Raw genomic sequence first — 20894 nt, forward strand, 5'->3', positions numbered from 1 at the left:
ATAATGTCTCGAGTCTCTTTACAAATTTGATAAGTAGCAGACAAAGTGCTAACTAATTATGACCATTAAATCCTAAAATAAAAAGGAGCTAAAGTCTTTCCTTGAGAATCTCTTACAACCCCCTTTTTGAAATAATGAAGTGGAATGTCCGTTTCCTTTGAGGAAAGCTGAGATAAGAAAAGATAGAATTGTAATGATGGTGCAATGCAGTTATGAGGAACAAGCTGGGGGATGATATGAGGTATTGTGGTCAAAATGAGCTCCTTTAGCATTATTGGGAAACATTGAGCTGGTTTTGTACTTAGCAGCACCTATAAAAAGTGGAAAAGCAGATTCAATTATATAACAGCCACTGCAATATTGACAATATCATTCCATAGAGCTTAATCATTAGGCCCCCCTCTCTTAATCCCTTCCCTCCATTTTGCAAAATCTTCATTCCAATATGAGCCAAAAGGTACAGCTTGAAAAAAGTTTCCTACGCTTTGGTTACAGACAGATGACTGGACCCCACCCATCTTTCGTTAATCCCAAATTCCCTCCACTAACTGCACCTAAAAGAGACATAATCAAAATCTTACTTTTCCCCTAACTCCACCGATTTCCTACTTTTTTTCTTCCTCATGCAAAACTTCACATGTTTCCAGTAACAGCAGAAGAAGGGATTTAGGTATCGTTCCAGGCAGCAAAAAGAGGCAAGTGAGCCATTGAGATGGCAGCAGGCCTCAGCTGAGCTGATGGAAACCAACTAACACCATTTGCTGGACTAATGAACTTTGATGCCAACGGAGGCTTAGCAAAGAGCATTGAGGAGCCTGTTTTATCTGGGCTTCCTTCTCTCGAGTTGCTTACACTGGTAACCAACGACGATGGGTTGGAATAATGAATTCCTAGCTTGGTGGATTCATCCACCATTGGCTGGCTAGAGTTCACTGAATCAACTCCAACCAGATCTTGCAGAGCCATCGAGAAAGTGGGGTCTCGATAACTTCCATTACTCATGGACTTCTGTTCAAGTGACTCAACTGCACCAACACTTGGTTGTTGCTGTGGTGATTGATACAACACCATCTTCCAGTCCGAACCGTTCCCATTGTTGACTTCAGGTTGAATGGTCTCTCCATTGGTTAGCGCTGGTGTGCTGTAATCACCGCCCTCGTTGTTTGAATCTATCGCTTTGTTTCGCCTGGCTAGCTCTCCAGCAAGCAAGGTATTGCTCGCCATGATCCTTTCAACATCATATCTAGTTATGTCAAAGTTGGTCACAGCATTTACACCACGAAACTTGATGGCAGCAATGTCATAAGCTTCAGCTGCTTCCTCTTGGGTGCCTGAAATGAAGCTAGAACCATTAGTTTGACAAAATTATGTTAACTCAAGAGCTTTGCAAAAAAAGTTCAGACTTGCAAAAAGATTATGCTTTTGATTAATCATTTTAGCCCAGGAAATTCTTTTCTTTTCCCATCTTTATCAGCTCACCAGAGAAAACAGCCTTAAAAAAGCTCATTGCGACTGAAATCAGATGTTGCAGTTTTTAAAGCAACTGTCATCAGCCTTACAAAAGCAATCACTATCCTCTAGAGGAAACATAAGAGCAGAGGTGACATAAAAATAAGCCCCTTAAAAGCTCTTTATGCAATGGAAGAGCCAATACATTTCGACTAGGAATGTAAAATGACGAAAGAAAATGCAAAGAAAACAAACACTGCCAGAAATTGGCATGGGATTCAAAAGTATCCATGAACTTACTAAATGTGCCAAGATAAAGGTCCTTGTTTCCTGCGACCCTGCCAATGCGAGCTTGCCATCTTCCATGCTGATGATGCCTATCCAAAAAAAATAACAAATCAGCATATGAATGAAATATCCCAAAAAACAAATGATGAGGTTTAATGACATAAAAGTAAATAAAAAGCAATAGAAACCTTGTTACTCCTCTGTACATTGAGGCCCCTCTGGAAAACCCACTACTTTTCCTGTAAATAAAAAGGAATATATTTACTTATCATCAAGACATAGCAGCCAAACCTAATAAAATAGAATTTAGACTGCAAATCAGAAACCAACCTTCTTAGATGGGCAACATATTCCTGGCGGCTCATGTTCTTCATTTCTTCCAGTTCTTCTCGGTAATTTTCAAGCTGCCGAGAGCGCCCCCCCAAAAAAGAGCAATATGGTTTCTTTAGGTGACTAAAATTTTTCATTTTGAGCAACTAAAATGATTGAATATAAGTTTCCAATGATTCAACATACCGGAAAATTTATATGCGTTGAAGGTCCCCAATACTTCAGAGCCGCGAGATCATAAGCTCTTGCAGCTTTCTCTTCCATGTCATAACCCCCTGAAATTCATTTGTGAAATAGGTTCATAAAGATTAAATCAAGATTATTAGTGCAATGCTATTGCTTAAGAGAATGCTTACCAAGATAGACTGAACACATGAGTTGATTGAAATGGCATCCACAAGAACGACGAACATGCCAAGAAGGAATTAATAACACAAGTCAGGTCATTAAGACAGATGGACCAAGAATTGCAGTCAAAAGAAGGAATACTTCCAAACGGATACTGTAAATGTGTTTTGTTTTTGCTTTTGACAAACCTTGTCTCCCTTTCCTGGTTTGCCCTTCCTTCTTGCAACTGTTATCCCAGAGATGAGCTTCATATCTACCCGTCCATCTATGTCTGGTAGGACAATTCGACAAAGGTTATTTGAATATTCAGAGAAAACATGGATATGTAAAAGGAAAACAATGCTAAAAAAGAAAACAAGACATTCCAGAATAGAATAATACAGGAAAAGATGCACCTGGGAATGCCAGCAGGAGAATGGAAGGTATATAAAGAATAAATAAACGGGAGGGATAAGGAAAACAGTTAGGAAACTATGTGAACAAAACTAAGAAACAAGTGTACTGGATTAAAGAAACAGTATGAACTGACCTGGTAACACCTCTATACTGGGATGTTCTCTGTCCAAATGTGTCAATGGACTTCCTATGAACAGGTTGCTTCTGACCCACTTTCCCTGGCCCTCTTTTCTTTGTTTCCATGGCCACACATTCAGTAGCAGTAGGTGAGATCTGCCTGGGAGCTGTAACGCAACTTGACTGAGAACCAGGGCTCATAGACAAACTGAGAGACTGTAAATCCCCACAACCCATTGTACCAACAGACCCTGAAGCTGGTCCATCATCAACCATGCTACTAGTCATCTGCTGTTCCAGTGAACTATGGGTAGAGTAGTGCCTAGCTACCCAGTTTCTAAAGCAAGGCATTGCATCCTCTCCCATTTGAGGAATCTGGGAATCACAGTCTGCAAGTTGGGCATCCTTGGTTTCTTCCTCCAATGGTGACTGATACATGCCTTGGCAGGCCAGTCCTGAATAATAGGGATGTGTTTGAACTGCAAACTCTTGGTCTTGATGCCTAAAGGGTTCTTGAAGAAGGTCCAGAGAATGTTGCCTGTTGGTTTCCTGGTCTGCATTTTGGTGGTAGTATATGCTGTCTAAGCTCAGAGCCATTGTCTCTCTTTCGTGGCTTCCATATTGATGAGTTTCCATTGTTGCACCACCCAGAAAGTCCTCCAGTTTTGGAGACGAAGTAGTCACGATTCCTTGACAAATAAAACGATAGAACAACAGAAGTTTTAGAACAACTAAAAGCGAATAAGAAAACTCTACAGGATTAATAGGAAAACATGCAAAAAAAGCGGAGCAAACCTTCTGTTTGCGATCTACTGAGAGCTTCCATGATGCATAGGGACCCATCTGACTTAAGTGGCATAACAGATAAGGGAGCGTGAAAGCCTCCACTTTCTCCAACTCCATAGCAGATTCCAGAACCACTGAGGTGAGAAGACAGATAGAAGCTTGTTGGAACAGCATTGGATACAGATGCGGCAGCTGAAGCTTGACTATGATGATGATACTGATGATGACGGTGCTGGGGATCACTAGCAACCTCCATTTTCATGTGGGGTGAAAGAGAGAAAGCCAACCAGTTATTATTGCTGCCATTGCTACTGTCGTTCATAGTTTTCATCCTCTTCTCTCTTTGTCTCTCTCTCTTGCTTTTCTTACTCAGAAGTTCCTCAGCAGTTATATACCAAGCTGCAAGGCAACTCAATCATTGAAGCGAAAATAAACTAATCATACCGAAATCTCTTGCCTCCCTCCCATCTGAAAACTTGGTCTTTTGTTGTCTAGTAGCAGAACTCATTGCAAGAACATTTTCAATGGCCCAGAACTCTTTAATCTATGCACTCTCTCTCTCTTTCTCTCTCTCTGTCTCTCTCGCTCTAAAGAGAACAAAACTGGTCTCTTTAAACTAAACAAAAAGAATGAATTCAAGCAAGCAATGCTGGGGGGCGCCCCTTCATTCCATAGGGATCTGTGTATATGAGAAAGACCACGTCTCTTTTGCTTTTCCTTTCTCCCTTCCCTTCCCTCTCCGCCTTTTTTTTTTTGCTTTTCCTTAACGCTCTCTCTTAAACCCTACAAAAATCCCAGATACAAACATAGCACCAAAAAACCCTTTTGCATTAACTCACAAAACCTCCCTTCGGTTTCTCAAATGCCCCCATATAAACTCCTCTCTCCTATTACACAGAAAAAAACCCAGAAATAATTACGAACTTTTTTCTACACTCTCTCGCTCTCTCTTTCTCTCTCCTTGCCTGTCTCTCTCTTCAATGACAGCATACTAGTCAGTTCAATCTAGTGGGTTGTGAAATAGCCAATAGAGAGAAGGGTGGTCAGGTAACCAAAACTGGTTTGCTTTATTTTTACAGTCACAGGGCCTTAGATAGATTTGACGGGCAGGACACTGCCCATCCAGTCACTTCATACAGTACAGCCTTCTGTGCCACTCTGCAAACTCAAAGAGGATCCAATTTAAATCTAATGTTTTTTGTTTGCCCTGCCAACTTAAATACTGCTCCAATTTGGTTCACAGCTTTCATTTCAAAAACAAACAAAAAAAATTTTAATTCCTGCAATAGGACAAAACACACACACAAAAGAAAAAAGCTCATTGGGGAAGTAGAAGTAGTATTTTGGAACAACCCCTCATCCCTCAAATACTAATATATTTTTTCTAACTGTGACCATAAAAATGGTCACAGCCTATCACCCACCGTGAATTTTGATAAAGAAAGGTGTATTGTGTGGGTCATCTGATGTGACCTCTGCTTTACTTGTGCTTTATTCATCTGACAGCAATGAACTTGGCTGTGATCCTCAACTGTGATGCTAGGGTGACAGGAAACCAAGGCTATCTGGCTGGAGCTAGAATGAATTCTTCTTTTCTTCCTCTTTTTTTTTTTTTTCTGCCAGCAAAACGCAGGAAAATTGCCTTGTCTGCAAAGCAAAAAAAGAAAATCCTACAATACAATAAATGGAAAAAAAAAAGAGACGAAGCAAACGATGTGCTACTGCCTGCATATTGTCACTGCTTACTCTCTTTCTTTCTTTCTTTATATATTTTTTTTCTCCAGGGCTATTTTTTACAGCAAGTAATCTGCAGCAGCCTATTTCAGCCCAAAAAAGACTGTAGCAGCCTCTTGACAATAGCCTTTTTCCTATTGGTACACAGATAGGTTAGGATTAAATAATGCTCAACAAACCTGAAAGACTAAAATTCACAACAGATGAAGGTACAAAGTTGGCCAGCCGCTGCTTATCCAAAGAACAAAAAAAATTGGCCCGCCGTAAGCGCGTGCGGACCACAGATGTGTCTCAACTTGCCTAAAGTCCCATTCTCCGGCACTCCCTCGTAAGACTATGGTTCAAAGATTTATTTTTTAAAAAATCAAACCTTTTATAGATAGTATTGTCAATATTAATAAATAATTTAAACAGAAACGGTTGACCATGCAAAGTTAAAACTGAATGAACATATGCGTAAATCATCCTTCTCGGATATGAATTTGTAATCAACATAAAAAGATTTATATATGTAAGCATTTACCATTATTGTTTCTGCCATTCCCCAGCTCTTGGAGGCGCGTGGAATGGAGGTTTTATGAAACCGCAAATGTTTAAAAAGAACAGAAACACCATTGGCTTTCTTTGTAGAAAATCGTTGTGTAGTCAACACCTGCTTCCAGACAAAAAGTGGGACGTGGGTCTGCAATGAACTTGAAATATTCCAGGAATGATGAGCAAAGGGCCCCAAAAAAATCAAAGCTTTTTTCGTTTTAAAAAACCTATTTTATTTCTTATTAAACTGTAATCTTTTTCCATTTAAATATGTCTTCTCTGTACACTGATACATGCATTTCCGTGTAGAGATGCTAGTTATTTTTTTTCTTTTCATTTTTCCTGGGAAAAAAAAAGAACCTTTTTTCTCATTGGTACCACTACCTGAATGTGCAAAAGCTAATGAACTATAGCAGTAGTATATTACAGACAACTTTAATTGGGTCGAACTCACAATAAATTTAATTAGTGCTCCTTAAAATTCCAAATAATGTCATAGTTGTCATCTGCATTACGCAAAATTAAACTATATTATCCGTGACTTTAGTGTTCTTTCTGGTGGCTTATGACTTCAGGAGCACAGGCAACATGATTAAAGACAGGGTTGCTGCCACTGGAAGCAGATTGCTAGTGGCATATTGTTTCTTGTAAGTTTTTCTTTTTCGGGGGTACTGATATTGCTTCTGTATTTTAATTAATGGGATACTCACTAACTCTTATTTTTATCTTCATTAATTCTTACTAAAACTTTTGGTGGTCAACTTTTCCTTTACCCCTTTCCTTTTGTTTTTTCTTGTAAGTGACGGAGGGCTTGCAAAAGGGAACCAAAGTAGCATTTTATTTCTTTCATTTATTTTTTCCTGGGTTTGTCATTTGCTGGGGTTCTTTTTTGTATGTGGATGGGTCTTTTTTGTATGTGGAGGGGTCTTGCATGGAGATGTGCATGAAGGTAATCAGGGAGACAGATTTTCAAATGTAAATGATTTGGTTTGAACCTTCAAAGGAAGACTGAGTTTGGGAGGGAAAGGGAAGTACTATGGAGAGAGTGTGTGCACAGAGGTGGGAAGGGGATTCTTTTGATTATATAGTAATCATGAGTGAATCCATCAACACCAGAGCAGAGAGAAAAAGCACTGAGCTTTTAAAAAAAATAAAAATTCATGAATTAGTGCATGGACTTGGCAAAGAGCTCCCTGCCTGCCTGTCTCTAAATTCACTATCATTTCTTTCATTTTCACCAACCTTTTCAGTAAGAAGCAAATGTGGTAGGGTTGGTAGGTGCGGTTTCTTCTATTTTACTCATTTGCCACCATTGGATAGCTTCCCAGTCTCCACCTCACCATTCTTTATGGCTTACTAATTTACCTGCCCGATGCTTCAAGACTTAAGATAGTACAATGGAACTGGATCAATAGCCAGCAACATTACTATGATATCGATATGAACAATATCAGTATACAGAAAAGAGGAAAAAGCAAAAAACAAGAGAAAAGGAAAAAGAAAAAGGGAATGCTAATAAACATAAGACAAGTTTCCTAATTCCCTGCATAAAAACAGCTGCTTAACACCTATAAGATTACTGTACATGGAAAGCGATTGTCCAGTTTGAAGTTTCCTGTCTTCCACCATTAATTGTCTACTTGATTTAATCTCAAGCTGCTAGTTAAAGATGAGTTTTTAACACTGGTTCATGGATCAGGATCCTTCCCATGAAGCTAATTACCTTGTTCAAGAATTAGTTTATGGAAAATGGAAAAAGTCAAAAGCTATTTACAATCTTACAGTTATTCACTCCCATCAACAATATTTTGATAATCAAAGGGTAATGAAAAATTAACATAAAGTGTGGAAATGAAAATAATGATAAGCGTATCTGGGACCCCAGTTACACATGAATTCCATTATTGTACAGTATAAACACATGCTAATCTTCCATTATCATAGGCTTAATTTCAGTGGATGCTGAGATACTGTCAGAATACAAATAGAAATGAGGAGTCGTCACCAAAAAGCAAAGGATAGGAGGGAACATTTTTGTCCGATTGTTGAATATGTAGGCTTATATTTAGTCAGAGATGTGGACCTTACAAGCACAAGGAGAGAAAGCAAACTAGGCAAAATAAAAGAACAGACACCACTGTTTCAAAAGACAAAAACAGTAGAAAACAGTTGCATTAGAAAACGCTTTCCTCCTCAGTGGGAGTCAGTCCATTTTTAATGAGCTCAGGGACATGGGACTCCATCCCAAGGTTGCTGTTACTGAATTTCAAACCAAGGAACAATTAAATGCGTTTTGGCTTTGGAGTATGAAAGACTCGAAAAAAAAAAAAGAGCAGAAAATTACTTAAATAGTACTTACTAAGCAAGTGGTAATCATAACCAAATCATGCCGTTCTAATCTCATCAAACATCATTCCAGACTCAATCAGATCATTGTCAAAAAGAATCAAGTATTTTCCATGCAGAAAAGAGACTTCAGCAAAATCTACGGCCAAATATTTTTCTAAAAACAATCAATTATATATATATATATATATAAATTCTAAAAATCTAAATAGTAAATAACATATATGTTCTTGATAATTTTATTGGCCGTAATGTACTTGTAACACCATGATTTATAAGCCACAACTATAATATTACAATTAACTTTGACAATTGAGTAACAATTGGTTAACAGAACAATCTATGTTTTTTATTATTCTATTTTGGTTACATTTAATTATAATTAATGGTAAATTCATTTGTAAATCTCATCATTTCCTTATTAAATTTTAATGTATAATTCATTAATTTTTATATAGAGATTATACATTCCAGAATTTGAATTTATTAAATTTTAATATTTTGCATGAAATATAATCATTAAATATTTATTTGAATAAAGATGGACTATCATGATCCACAAACTTGATCATCTCGATAATTATTAATATAACTTAAGCATGTAAATTAGATTAATTTAAATTATTTATTTAAATATAAATTTGTTTGATAAAAAATATTTTTCATACTTGTTGTTATGATTAATTACATATATACAATGAATTCATATGCCTAAGAGAAAAAAAAACGTTTCAAACATAGATTAAATGCTTCTCTTATTGGAACATATTGTACATAACACATGAATTAAATAGACTTTAATTTAGTATGATTATTAATTAATATAAGTAATCATGTATAAAATATATTTTACATTAAAATTTGTATTATAATATTATGTTTATTATTAAAAAATCATAATATTTATGTGTAACAGACATTTAAGGAAAAGCAGCCTATAAAGAAACATACGGGATACAGGCTGCTTCCAGCTTTGGCTTGGTAGTTGGGTACATTTAGGCCGAAATCTTTGTTCGGCAAACCCATTTCAAGTCAAACCAAAATCCCTACAGCGGGTGATTTGAGAATTATAGTATTTACTCCTGGTTTCCCTGAAATGGACAGCAAGTCGTAAGGTTATGCAATGCAATGCAATGCATGGTTTGATATTTGAACTTGACCTGAAACCCTGAGGTGTAGCTGAGGTTTTGGGAATTAAATGTGGGTGGGGAGTTATGAGAATCACGTGAGGAACCACAAAATCGAAACAAAATCTAAAGAAAGATTCAGAACAAGAGCCAATAGCCAACAAGCGGGGCCAACAGAGGAGAAGAAAGTGGATTATGAGATCACTGGGGAAGGGGGGGTGGGGGGATGGCTTACCCCATTTCACAAGGACAACAACAGCTGTGACTCTGTAATTCACTGTTTATCTAGCCGTTGAATACGCCCCTTTCTTCTTTGCGCTCTCTTTCTCTCTCACACACACATACAGACATATATCTTTCATGCTTTATTGCTCCTCATCCTGGGCTTAATTAAGAGTCCCTTGCATGGCCAGACTTTGAAAGTCGTTTTTAAGCCCCCCGCCCCCCTACCTTCCACCCTTTTTCCTATTTGTCACTACTGTTGTGCTCTTTTAAACAGTGATGACATATCAAAATCTAAGCCCATGTGTCATGTCAAAATCAGCTTGGATTCTCTCTCTGTCTCTCTCTCGTTTCCTCCAGAGGGCTTTTCTTCTTTCTTTCAATTAAGGGATAGCAGTGCAGAGACAGCTTGGCTTTGATGCACTACAACACTACCACTAGCCTCTTCTTTTGTCAACCTAGCTAACCTAAGCAACAAAAGAAAAAGGATCTCATAATTTAAATACCGGGAGCAAAACCAATTAAACTAGGCACATACTAAGACATTCCTCTATACTCCTATTAATTCCCAAAAGAGTGAAAATAACTTTATACAGACTAGTGGTTGGAAGAATTCAAAGAAAAAAAAAACAAAAAACAAGTGAAGTCTGTGGGGCGTCCTTTTCAGCAGTAATTTCTGCCCCATGTCACAGCATCCCCACCCCAAAGATACCACATGTGCCTTTAATGTTTTCTGAATACTACATGGCTTTAAAAATGCTATCCATTTTGCTTTACTCCTTGCTTGTTAATGCCTGAAAACTATGAAGGATGTTTCTTTTTTTGGTAATGTGGGTTTTTGAGAGCAAACATGTTTTCGACTCGCAAGGAATGTGAAGAAAAGGAAAGCGTTACGCCCATTTCATATTTGAAAACTTCTTCACGTGATGGTTAATAAGCAATTAAAGCTAAGCGCTCATTCTTTTATCCCTTGGTAAACAGTTTTCCACTGTTCCTTTTCTTCCTTCTCCCCCAACTAATTATCCAGGTAAACAGCTGAGCCTTTTTGTTTTTTCCTTTGAGATGACCTAACAAAGTTTATCTTGGATTATTCTCCAATACTTACAATCCCTTCTGTTTACATAAAAATACACATTGGTCAAAAGAGAAATACTCCTTTTATTATAGTTAACAACAAAACAGAGGACGTACAAGTAAAGAAATCACTTTAGAATTTGGGAAATCAATTTTGAAGGTAAGAGTCTTACCACTATCAGATAGGTACAATTTATAAAAAAACATATTGTTTTCATTCTTTCAAGATGTCAACAGTAACATAGTTTTTTTTTTAAATTAATTTTGATTTTAAACCAAAAAAAGTAATGGTCAAAAATAGTGTTATTGACTGGATGATAAATTTCTAGTGGACGGCAATTCGGCATGGCAAGTGCAGGGTCATAAGTCATAAGTCACAACACCGAACCATGATGTGATAAGTCGATGGGTAAGGATCCATCAAGAACTGAAACTGAGACCCAAATCGGCCTGGGCCATCTTTTGCCTAGAGAGAAAGAGAAAAAAACATAAATATATATATATATATATATATATCAACGAAAAACCAGCGGTTTTGGTATTGTAAGCATAATGCTTTAAGGATGATGGGACACCTCGTGAAGCAGAAGCAACCAACAAGATGGTCCGTCGTGACGGCTATGGCCTTAGGGGGCTCTCACCAAAGAAATTCACACATCTACTGCCTTAGCCGATTAATTGAGCCGACCAAACCCCCAATCCCCATCGCTATGCCTACCTTAAAAGGCCTTGTCCAATCCTTCACTTGGCCAATACTTTGCATGAAAATATCTTTTCTTTTGCTACCATTAATACTATTACCTTGCGAGAAAAAAACACTAGTTTCTTCTGAAAGCCGAATGGTCAAAGTTTTACTAAATAAAGATTCTCATAGTCAATATTAGATATATTGCATACGCGACTTCTCTCTCCGTAGCAGGAGGAGGAATGGGTCCAGATCTTACCAAGTACAGATTCTATTTACTGTGTTATAGTCACTTCTCTTTTGTGAGCCTTCGTCTCTTTGCTTAACCTGAAAGAGCATCTACTATTAAACTTTACCCAGTATACAGTTAAATCATCGTTATTAAATTATTTTGTCTGGATGTAATTAGATATAGTGGGTTACATTTAGCTAGAGTTCAAAACCCTTTCTTAATCTCTTTCTTATAAAAGGATCTGAACCTTTGAAATTAAACAGGATTGGTTTGAAGCAAAAGAGCTTTTCTTTTTTCCTTTTTTCAGCGTCAAAACATGATCTTGCTCGATAGTCAAAGGCAGTGGTACAAGCTTTAGCTCCTAAAAGAAACAGAATCCAACGGGGATCAATTAGCAAATAAAGTTGTGTTTGTTCAACAAAAGCTTATATCCCCCAATACACCATATTTCTTCCGACGTTGCACAAAGGCAGTAAAGAACATTACACTAAAGATACAGCCCTGCAACAACAGCCTTCAGGGCTTCAGCTTTTTAACCATCATGGCAGTAAATAACAATTAGGACAGAGAGTCAAGTGGTACTGCCAAACCCCCACAGTTTACTCTAAACAATTAAACCTTGGAGCACAGACTATTGATGAGGAGTTAATCAACAAGATATTCATCCTCTTCATGCATCTAGAAATACATGCAATCGAGTTAGGCCGATAAGCAGATTTAAGTGCTTATACTATAATATCATGCGCTCCTAATATAGCAATCAGACAAACATTCCAGACAACTCTAACAGCTTCAGCATTACCAAACCATTTTACTATAGGGAGGAATTTACAGTGATCCAATTCGATTTTAAGTAGGTTATGAAATCTGCTTTAGTTTTCTGCAATTGGTCCCAGAAGGCAATCACGATATGCAACTGGGGCCAATCAGAATCTTCTGTCGGAGAAGTAGAGGAACAAAACAGTAGGGTTAAAACTTCATAACTATGCATAGAGGAACATATGTATGCATATCACGATATGCAACTGGGCCAACTGCAGCTACATTGTACAACTAAAACAACTAAACCAATGACCTTAAGCTTTTGCGCTTAGTGGTTCAAAGTTAAGCATAAAAAGGCTAATTGCTTGTAATCACACGTGGCTCTCTCTCTCTCAATTAACAATATATTATCTGTCACTCTCTTATGATAAACAATAATAATATTATTATCCTATTTGGTTATTTCTAATTGCTTGCTAACTGGGGGGTTGGAAAGATAGTCATCCTGCTACATTCATCTTAAAAATTCGGAAATGATTCACAAAAATAAAAATGAAAATGCATGGTAGCAGTTCCAGAAAAAGTTTGCACACCCTCCTTTAGAGAAACTATCATTACACTTTTAATGCTAATTACCACAAATAAAATATTCACAGGAGTGTATCATCATGATACAACCTTGAAGTTTGGATATCAAAAACTAACAAGAGATTTCACTAATCTGTTATAACTATAGCAGATTAGCCCAAGGTATACATAAACTTTGTGAAAATTGATGTCTCCAGGAAGCAACCTCATGGCAGATGTTGCGTTATCAATGTTACCATCTTCGTATCAATGATGTAAGCAACTGCAACAGAAGTTATTAATTCTCTATTAACAATATGTTTTTCATTGTATGAGCAGAAGAGTAATACCAATTCAACCAAGCAACAGGTGGTAACTTTAATTTGTTGAGAAATTGCACTTAAGATCATATTAGAGGAGTATATCCTTGAAATTTAGACAAAGGGATTTGAAAACATTTCTTCTTTCAGTTCATAATGAAAAAGAAAGAGCAAAAAGGTGATGTTTTGTAGTTTGGCTTTGATTTTTTAAGTTCTTCCTTTTTTAGCATAAAAAAAAAGAAGAAATACCTTGCCTTGGTTCAAAATTTTCCCAAAACCCCAAATGAACCAAAGAATATCAAAGGGTTCCAATTCATAAATATGCAGAACCTCTAGAATGAAGCACCTCCCATAATATAGAAGATCATTGCTAATTTCAAGATGATTTCTCAGTTTCAAAATCACAGTAGAAAACAAAATGTATTAAAATGAACTTGCGTACATAAGATGCAAAGCTTAAAATTATTTTATGAACATGGTGAATCACGAAAAGTTCTCATACCTCAAATAGTTCAAACGGACTGCCACGTCTGTATACATCATTCTTCTTCTTATTTGTTTCATCGGGGAAAATGCTTATCACTAGTGCTCTCCACCCAATAAGCAACACAGAAGTGCTTCCCATTGTTACTAAGACAAAGGGATATGGTGGAATATGTCCTGATGTTGCAGCTCGTATAATCAGCCCCAACTGTCAAAATAGAAAACAGAACAGAAAATAATTTACCTAGACATGTTGTCACCTAGGTATGTCCAATGCAACTACAAATGAAAAAGAACAGGGGGTGAAAATGTAACTTAAAAGTCACTAAGTATACCATAATCTGTGTATGCATTGACCAAGTCTCACATGTCTATAATGAAATATACAACATAAGTTAACTTTGAATGGAGATTACAAACAAAAGTTACGTTAGGATAGTTTGATGGTGGGCAAAGATGAGCAAGCCTGTTTAAGACAAAATGTTATACGAGGAGCACTAGAACATCAAGTGGAAAACAACACAACGAACATGTTGATTCTAATGTTTCTAAGCAAAATCATGAGGCAAGCAAGAGCACAATATTGACCTCTTAACAAAAAGAATCATTGAAGTTAATTATGTAGCCGCACCTAGCCCCTAGAGTAGAGGTACCAAGTTCAAATTCCCCTCTCCCAACTTCAACTTGAAAACAAGCCCAACAATCATTCTAATTGTTATGAATTTATGGTCATATACTCATAAGAATAGTTTAAATTTGGAAAAAAGAAGAAAATTGGAAACTTACAGGAATTCCCAACGCCCAAGATTTGGCAGCAGCAATAACTGCTTGGGATAGACCATTGGCTCCGCGACCATCCTCACCATAGCCACCAAGGAAGTATGCACTCAAAAACCATCCTGTCAATCCACATTCACTTTTACCCCCTTTTTTTTAAGTTAAATTAAGAAATCATTTTCTCAAATTACAGAAAAAGAAAGTACCAGCCATAAAAGGGTCAGCAGTACGTAAAGTATCCATTGCAAATATAGGGAGGCCATGATTGTATCTTCCAATTGCAGAAAATAAAAGCAAAGCTAATACATCGCCACCAGCTAGCAAAGCCACTCGACTGTTGCATAACAATTGAACCAGTTAAAAGAAAAAGATGAAAAAGTAAAACGTAAAAAAGAAAAAAGAAATTACCCCCATTTGATAAGATGAGAAGAGGAGCTGGGTTTTTCAAACTGGATAACGCCTTCCAAAGGGACATCTTCTTGACCCACAAAAACGGTGTCGTTATTGTTGAAAGGAGGCGGCGGAGGGGTAGATTGTTTGGGAGCAGAGGCAGAGGCAGAGTCTAGGCCTCCCTCAGCCTTGGCGAAAGTGAGATGAAGGGGTTTTGGAGAATTTCTGGTCGGAATGAGTTTGGGTCTTCGACTAGTAGCGGAATTAGAATAGAGAGGTTGAATTGGAGCTGTAAATTTGAGGGAACATTTTCTAGCGGACAGAGCTCCGCTGGGAGAGCTTAGCAGAAGCATGTTTCTCTTCTTTCGTTTTGTGAGTTTTTTGTTCGGCTCAGGTCACGCTCAACTCTTGGCTTGCTTGCATTGCACCCCGCAAATTTTAATTTTAACAAATTATTAATGAAAATAATGAATTCAAAGTAAAGATAGCGTTGATATTTTCTTACAACACTATTCTCGCGGACCTGAACAAAGATACGCAATTTCCTTTTTTCTGTTTTTCATTCCTTCTTTTCTACGGAATTTGATCATTTGAACAGAAATTGTTGAACGTGGTCCGTCCCTAGATTGGTCCATTCGAAATCATATGGTCCCAGTAACGAATTTGATCATCTATAAGGCTGAAAAATCAAAATTTGATGATACAATTGGATTTAATAAAAAAAAGTAAAAAGATTGTACAATTAAGGGGTCACTTATTTTTTGACCACTGCGAAACTATGATACGGTTGATGGTAGCTTAATGCACGTGCGAGGTAAATTTATAGTTTTAGAAATTGCTGGTATATGGTACTAAGCAACAAGGCCACAACAGGAATGAGAGATGAGATTGCGATTTTATAAATTCTAAAAGGATTTTCATGTTTTACAAAAATAGCCATAGATGAGAATACCATTTCTTCCTATCAGAGGGAAATTCTCCTCAAAAACAAATCTCAACTTATTCTACAGGCAAACACTACATGAAATCGAAACATCATGGTAAAATCATAAAATGTAGTGTGTGCATTATGTAAATGGCACACCAAAGAACTCTGAAGAAGAAAATAACAAATAATATGCTGGAATACCAACACATCTTTGGAAGAACAATCTTAAAGCAGCCTCTCACCATCAAAGGGTAAAAGCCTTCACCTAACCTTCCAGAGGCAATTCATCTCACAACATGACAAAAATATAGATCAGTTCCACGATCAGACTAATAATCTTCTTGAGCAATGGAATTCTTGGTTAACTTTAAAGAAGAAGAAAAAAAATTGTTTTCTTCTTATTAGGACTATTTCGATCACAAATGCTCCCAAGAATAGAAATCCAAAATAATCTGAAAGCAATTGATTGTTGCTTACCTTTCAGCTATATCTCATACAAGTGGGTCTGTGTGAGTGTGTGCAAGCATGTTTAGGCGTTTGGGAGGAGAATGAATAAATTAATAGAGCCATAGGAGCAAGAGAATCAATGGATATGTTGAGTTGGAAGTGAGGGAACAATCGGGAAATTGATGAAACCAATGAGATAATAATAACATCAACGCCCAAAAAGGACCAAGAAAGCAATTGTTTGCATCCCAACATGCTTCTGTATTGCTTCATTATTAACATGGCCTAACAGAGAGGTGAAATGCACAAGAGAAGAATCCAAATGCAGTTATATTACAGAGTGCTGAATTCTGTACTGAGAAATCATAATACTTAAGAAGAAACATTAATGCAGCATATTTATGACCCAGAAGATTACATCTAAAAAGGACACTGAACAGTGATGGTTAAACTGCCTAAGCCAATCAGTTAAAGAATTTACTAACCCTTCAAAGCCCAAAGAGAGCCAAGTAATAATCATCTAGAAGCAGCTACAGGTAAAGGCTTAAGTTGTCCATCAAGACCATTCTGATCCTGTTCACTAGAAGCACCACCACTACGCTCTTTTAAACCCAGAGAACCACTATCCAAGTTTACCCCTTCAATCTGAGGGGGTATGGCATTAGCAGGCAGATCTCCAAAGCCACCAGGAACCTGAGTATGTTTCCCATCCACTGCAGTTCCAATAATCCCATTGTACACACCAGATACTGTACCCATCAGACCAACCCCACCATTCATATAAGTAGGATAGATGGATGCACCGCCATAAGGCAGAGGGCAAACTCTTGCTCCAAGCATTACAGGGGCATACAAAGGGCTCCTAGGAGTAGCTGGAGTGACACCATAACCAAACCTACCATAAACTACTGTAGGGTACCCACTACCATAAACACCTGTTCCATAAACATATCCCCCAACAGCATCATACCCAGGAAGAGGAGCATAACCAGGAAAGATTCCATATCCAGGACTATTGGAAGCGTACTCAACAGGCTGAAAACCATTATAAAGAGACCCCCTTACAACGCCGGCCTTCATGTTATGATTACTGTTACCGCCGTTATTTCCCTCTTTTGGGACTGCACGCTTGACCTCCACAAGCCTATTATTCAGCTCATGAAAACTCTTCTGCATTACATTCTCCACGGACTCCTCCGATTCAAAAGTAACAAACCCAAATCCCCTAGGCCGGTTAGTCGAGCTGTCGTGCATCACTACCACATCTGTTATTCTACCAAATCTTTCAAAGTAATTCTTGAACTCTTCCTCAGTTAGACTAGCAGATAAACCACCTACGAAAATTTTTTTAGTCCTAAACTGATTATTGCTGTCAGCAGCATCACTACAATTCCTACTTAACCCACTAAACCGTTGTTGATTTGGATTGTGGTATAGTTGCTGCTGTTGCTGTTGGTTTTGGTGTTGTTCACTTCGGGGTATCGCTTTTTTTACTTCTACCTAGAAAACCAATTAATAATAATACATTAAACAACCCAAAATAATCGTATGCTATCCTTCCCTAAACAATTTCTCACTTTTTACGGCAAGCAAACAGAGTAAATAAATGAAAGTGACTTGAGTGAGGAAAGAGAGCTTTGAACTGACCGTTCTCCCAAGAATAACATGGGTGTCTTGAAGAGCTTTATCAGCCGAAGAAGGTTCAGAGAACAACACAAAGCCAAAACCACGAGGGGTTTTTGTATTCCTGTCTTTAGCTACAACTGAGCTCATAACGTTGCCATATCTGCTGAAATGATCTTTGAGAATAGCTTCAGTTGTCTCCCGAGATATGCCTCCCACGAAGAGTTTGCCTTGATCAGAGTCCATGCTCTGCTAAAACCCTAGCCCCCCAAAACCCTGGCTACTGAAATCAACCAAAATAAAAACAAAAAATTCCTAATTGCACCAAAAGAAACACCAATTACAATAATTTACCCAAAAAAACCCTAATTGCTCTAAGAACAGTAGAAACCTTAACCCTAAAACCCTAGAAATGTTGTACCACTGGAAATAAACAGTTAAAAACCCTAGAAATCCTAAACACAGCAGAAACCCGAAAATTCCCAATTGGAATAAAACCACAGTAACTCTAATCGAAAACAATTAACCTCAAAAAACCCTAATTTCAACAAGAAAAATAAAAACCCCAGGACTAAGCTTTCTAGGGTTCCATGGAAAAACCCTAACAAAAGAACTCGTGGAAGTAAAAAAAAAAAAAAACAACGAACAGAAGAAATTGAGATAAAAGAAAAACCTTTTTTTTGTCCTTTGGCCTTTTCTTTTTAACCTGAAGAATGGGGAAAATAAAAATAAAAAAGGAAATAAAACAGTTTAGCTTCTAACGGAGCAACGAACCAGAGTAAAAGCAAAAATTTGTTTCGAGGAAAAGTAGTTCAAAAATGCAGGTGGGAAATTTGGAATTAATTGCACTTTCTGGGCTTAAGTTAATAATGCTAAAAGCAACAGGCTCACTGTGGATCTCAATTAGCAGGGCCTGATCAATGGGGAACGGATCGTCTGGGTTATTGGGTTTTAGAGCTCAAAAGCCTAACAGGCTTGGAAGTTGTACTCAAACTGTACAAAGTTACTAATATATATAGAGACTTGGGCCATAATCAGGGCTACAGATAATGGATTCAACCTGCCTCCCAGCTCTTCTAAAGCTTTTAGTAACTAGTGCTTGTAGCCTATGTCTACTATGGTGCATTTGGACGTAGTCCAATGATGTATACCAAGTTAAAGAAATAAGACCCTTGATTTATTTATTGATTCTTATTTCATTATAATTGAGATTTCCACTTGTATATTGATCTTATAAGTGACTTATATGATTGGCATTAAGAGTAATGATTAAGCTAATTCCATAAGAATTTTTTTCATATACTTTTAATTTAAAAATTAAGAGAATAAAAAGCGAAAAATGAATATGGGAATTTTAATCTTGGACAAATGGGTCACCTTCTACATTTTGAAAGTGTGTCTAACATATTCCTTTTAGTTGGGGGAAAAAAATTAAGTGTGAAAACTAATATATTCCATTCCATCATAGAAAAATTAAATAAAGAAAAAGAAACCATGATATTGAGGAACAGGAATAGGCAAAAGCAGGGTGCCTGCATTAGATTCTTCTCAGCAAATCAGGTCCAATTTGGAGAGAAAATAAAAGGTGGGAGTTGGACCATGTCCCTCTGATGTCAGCTTCCTCTATTATTATTTCCACTCCGATTCTAACTTTTTGTCCTTCATGTGTAACGCATCATTCTCTGCGAAAAAAATACTAATACAAAACTTTAGTTTTAATCAAATTAAACTAAGGTTCACAACATTAATGTAAAAAAAAATTTTGATGAATTTTTTTTAAAATATGGGTTAGCACGTGCCATGATGCCAAAATACTTTTTGTCACTTGTGCGCCCGATTTGGAGCAATCAACTTGCCAATTTCTTTTTTTTAAGCCATGATGTTTTCTTTTCTCTTTTTTTTTTTTAATATAATATATATTCAATTTGCAGCTATAAAAACTGTACTTGATTTCCCTTTAATAAGCAGTTTTTACTATTTAAAGAAAAGATAGACAGGTAACGGGAGGAATACCGTGTGTTAATAATCATATTGTTTGGTAAGAAATAATCAAGTGGACGCATTGGACTTTGCTTTGATTTCGTACAATTTTCCTGCTACAATGATTATGAAATACCTTGAGGGAGCAGTAAGTAACTGCAATTTGTATTATTTTCTTTTCTAATTTTCTCGGTAGGTAAGATCGGATCGAGTAAGGTGGAAGAGAAGAAAGAAAAGAAAAAAACAAGGTTGCAAAGCTTGTGCAGAGGGATTCAATCCCGAGATTTCCTCACATGCAGGGGTTGCAGCTCAATGCCTAAAAGCAAAGAAGTAATCCATTAGGATAATCAACTAGTCTTATGCGTGCGAATATTCGATATCTGCGCCCCAAATTATTATTTCAAGGATATGTGAACATAAGAATCAATATTAATCATTTATCTAATCAATCTTTTTTCCCACCCACCAATTTTTTTTTTTTATTTCTTCTGCATGTGAGACCTAGCTTTGAACAATTCTTCAACAATTGTTGTCGCAATAATCTAAAACTGATCTTCAACGTAGAAAATTTGTGGTAAATATAAACCTAAGAATTAGGATTAATTGGTTTAGCAGCCCTTATAGCTTCTCTCGATGCTCGATGAGGAAATTTAAACTCAGGTAATTATATTTGAAACCATGTTTAACAAACCCTAATAGCCAAATCAAGGGGATTCGGTCTTCGAAGACCTTGGAATTAAACTATTCAACATGATGATGTGAGAAGCCTCTCTACGTGTTATTGTATTAAAACCCTTTCTGGGGTTTACCAATCTCACTTGCATTACTTAATCTTTGTCATCTTCTCGCTGCCAAAAAAAAAGACATCACATAAAAAACTCGATGCTCTCTCCATAAAAGCATTTCTTTTCTTTTTCTTGGGTCTTGGGCCATTTCCATTGCTAATGGA

General features: G+C 37.0%; 3 protein-coding genes across 5 annotated transcripts; all 3 read right to left on the minus strand.

Annotated features, from left to right (window-relative positions):
- Positions 1-244: 244 nt before the first annotated feature.
- Positions 245-4888, minus strand: LOC18591931 (AP2-like ethylene-responsive transcription factor ANT). Its single transcript, XM_007018366.3, has 9 exons — positions 3724-4888; positions 2945-3617; positions 2604-2686; positions 2424-2432; positions 2254-2342; positions 2068-2141; positions 1926-1976; positions 1750-1826; positions 245-1331 (listed from the first exon to the last, which is right to left on the minus strand). The coding sequence occupies exons 1-9, from the start codon at positions 4043-4045 to the stop codon at positions 667-669; spliced, it is 2043 nt and encodes a 680-aa protein (XP_007018428.2). The 5' UTR covers positions 4046-4888; the 3' UTR covers positions 245-666.
- An 8042-nt stretch (positions 4889-12930) lies between these two features.
- Positions 12931-15488, minus strand: LOC18591932 (uncharacterized). Of its 3 annotated transcripts, none has more exons than XR_001929096.2 (6): positions 14986-15488; positions 14784-14911; positions 14587-14699; positions 14045-14079; positions 13820-13977; positions 12931-13280 (listed from the first exon to the last, which is right to left on the minus strand). XR_001929096.2 is itself a non-coding variant. In XM_088809071.1 (6 exons), exons 1-6 carry the CDS (start codon positions 15318-15320, stop codon positions 13251-13253), a joined length of 783 nt encoding a protein of 260 aa, XP_088665197.1. In that variant the 5' UTR covers positions 15321-15484; the 3' UTR covers positions 12931-13250. The 3 variants fall into 3 exon arrangements, 2 of the variants coding, with proteins under 2 accessions (XP_088665197.1, XP_007018430.2); XM_088809071.1 differs by having other exon boundaries at positions 14061-14079; positions 14986-15484; XM_007018368.3 differs by lacking the exon at positions 14045-14079 and having other exon boundaries at positions 13820-14008; positions 14986-15428.
- Positions 15489-16579: 1091 nt separating this feature from the next.
- Positions 16580-18783, minus strand: RBP1 (RNA-binding protein 1). The gene is made up of 2 exons (XM_018126089.2): positions 17990-18783; positions 16580-17842 (listed from the first exon to the last, which is right to left on the minus strand). Exons 1-2 carry the CDS (start codon positions 18209-18211, stop codon positions 16859-16861), a joined length of 1206 nt encoding a protein of 401 aa, XP_017981578.1. The 5' UTR covers positions 18212-18783; the 3' UTR covers positions 16580-16858.
- Between the last annotated feature and the right edge of the window lie 2111 nt (positions 18784-20894).

Source organism: Theobroma cacao, chromosome 8 (assembly GCF_053813885.1).
Source record: "Theobroma cacao isolate CCN51 chromosome 8, ASM5381388v1, whole genome shotgun sequence".
NCBI lineage: Eukaryota > Viridiplantae > Streptophyta > Magnoliopsida > Malvales > Malvaceae > Theobroma > Theobroma cacao.

What these genes read in the sequence shown, in the direction of transcription:
- LOC18591931 (XM_007018366.3), bottom strand. Translation starts at nt 4,045, where the DNA reads ATGAAAACTATGAACGACAGTAGCAATGGCAGCAATAATAACTGGTTG. An exon ending in CAGTAGATCGCAAACAGAAG is followed by an intron (nt 3,618 to 3,723) that starts GTTTGCTCCGCT and finishes TTATTTGTCAAG; the next exon opens with GAATCGTGACTACTTCGTCT. An exon ending in CAACGCATATAAATTTTCCG is followed by an intron (nt 2,142 to 2,253) that starts GTATGTTGAATC and finishes CGCTCTCGGCAG; the next exon opens with CTTGAAAATTACCGAGAAGA.
- LOC18591932 (XM_007018368.3), bottom strand. Translation starts at nt 15,320, where the DNA reads ATGCTTCTGCTAAGCTCTCCCAGCGGAGCTCTGTCCGCTAGAAAATGT. An exon ending in TGCTGACCCTTTTATGGCTG is followed by an intron (nt 14,700 to 14,783) that starts GTACTTTCTTTT and finishes GTGGATTGACAG; the next exon opens with GATGGTTTTTGAGTGCATAC. An exon ending in GTCCGTTTGAACTATTTGAG is followed by an intron (nt 13,281 to 13,819) that starts GTATGAGAACTT and finishes CTTCTGTTGCAG; the next exon opens with TTGCTTACATCATTGATACG.
- RBP1 (XM_018126089.2), bottom strand. Translation starts at nt 18,211, where the DNA reads ATGGACTCTGATCAAGGCAAACTCTTCGTGGGAGGCATATCTCGGGAG. An exon ending in ATGTTATTCTTGGGAGAACG is followed by an intron (nt 17,843 to 17,989) that starts GTCAGTTCAAAG and finishes TTGGTTTTCTAG; the next exon opens with GTAGAAGTAAAAAAAGCGAT.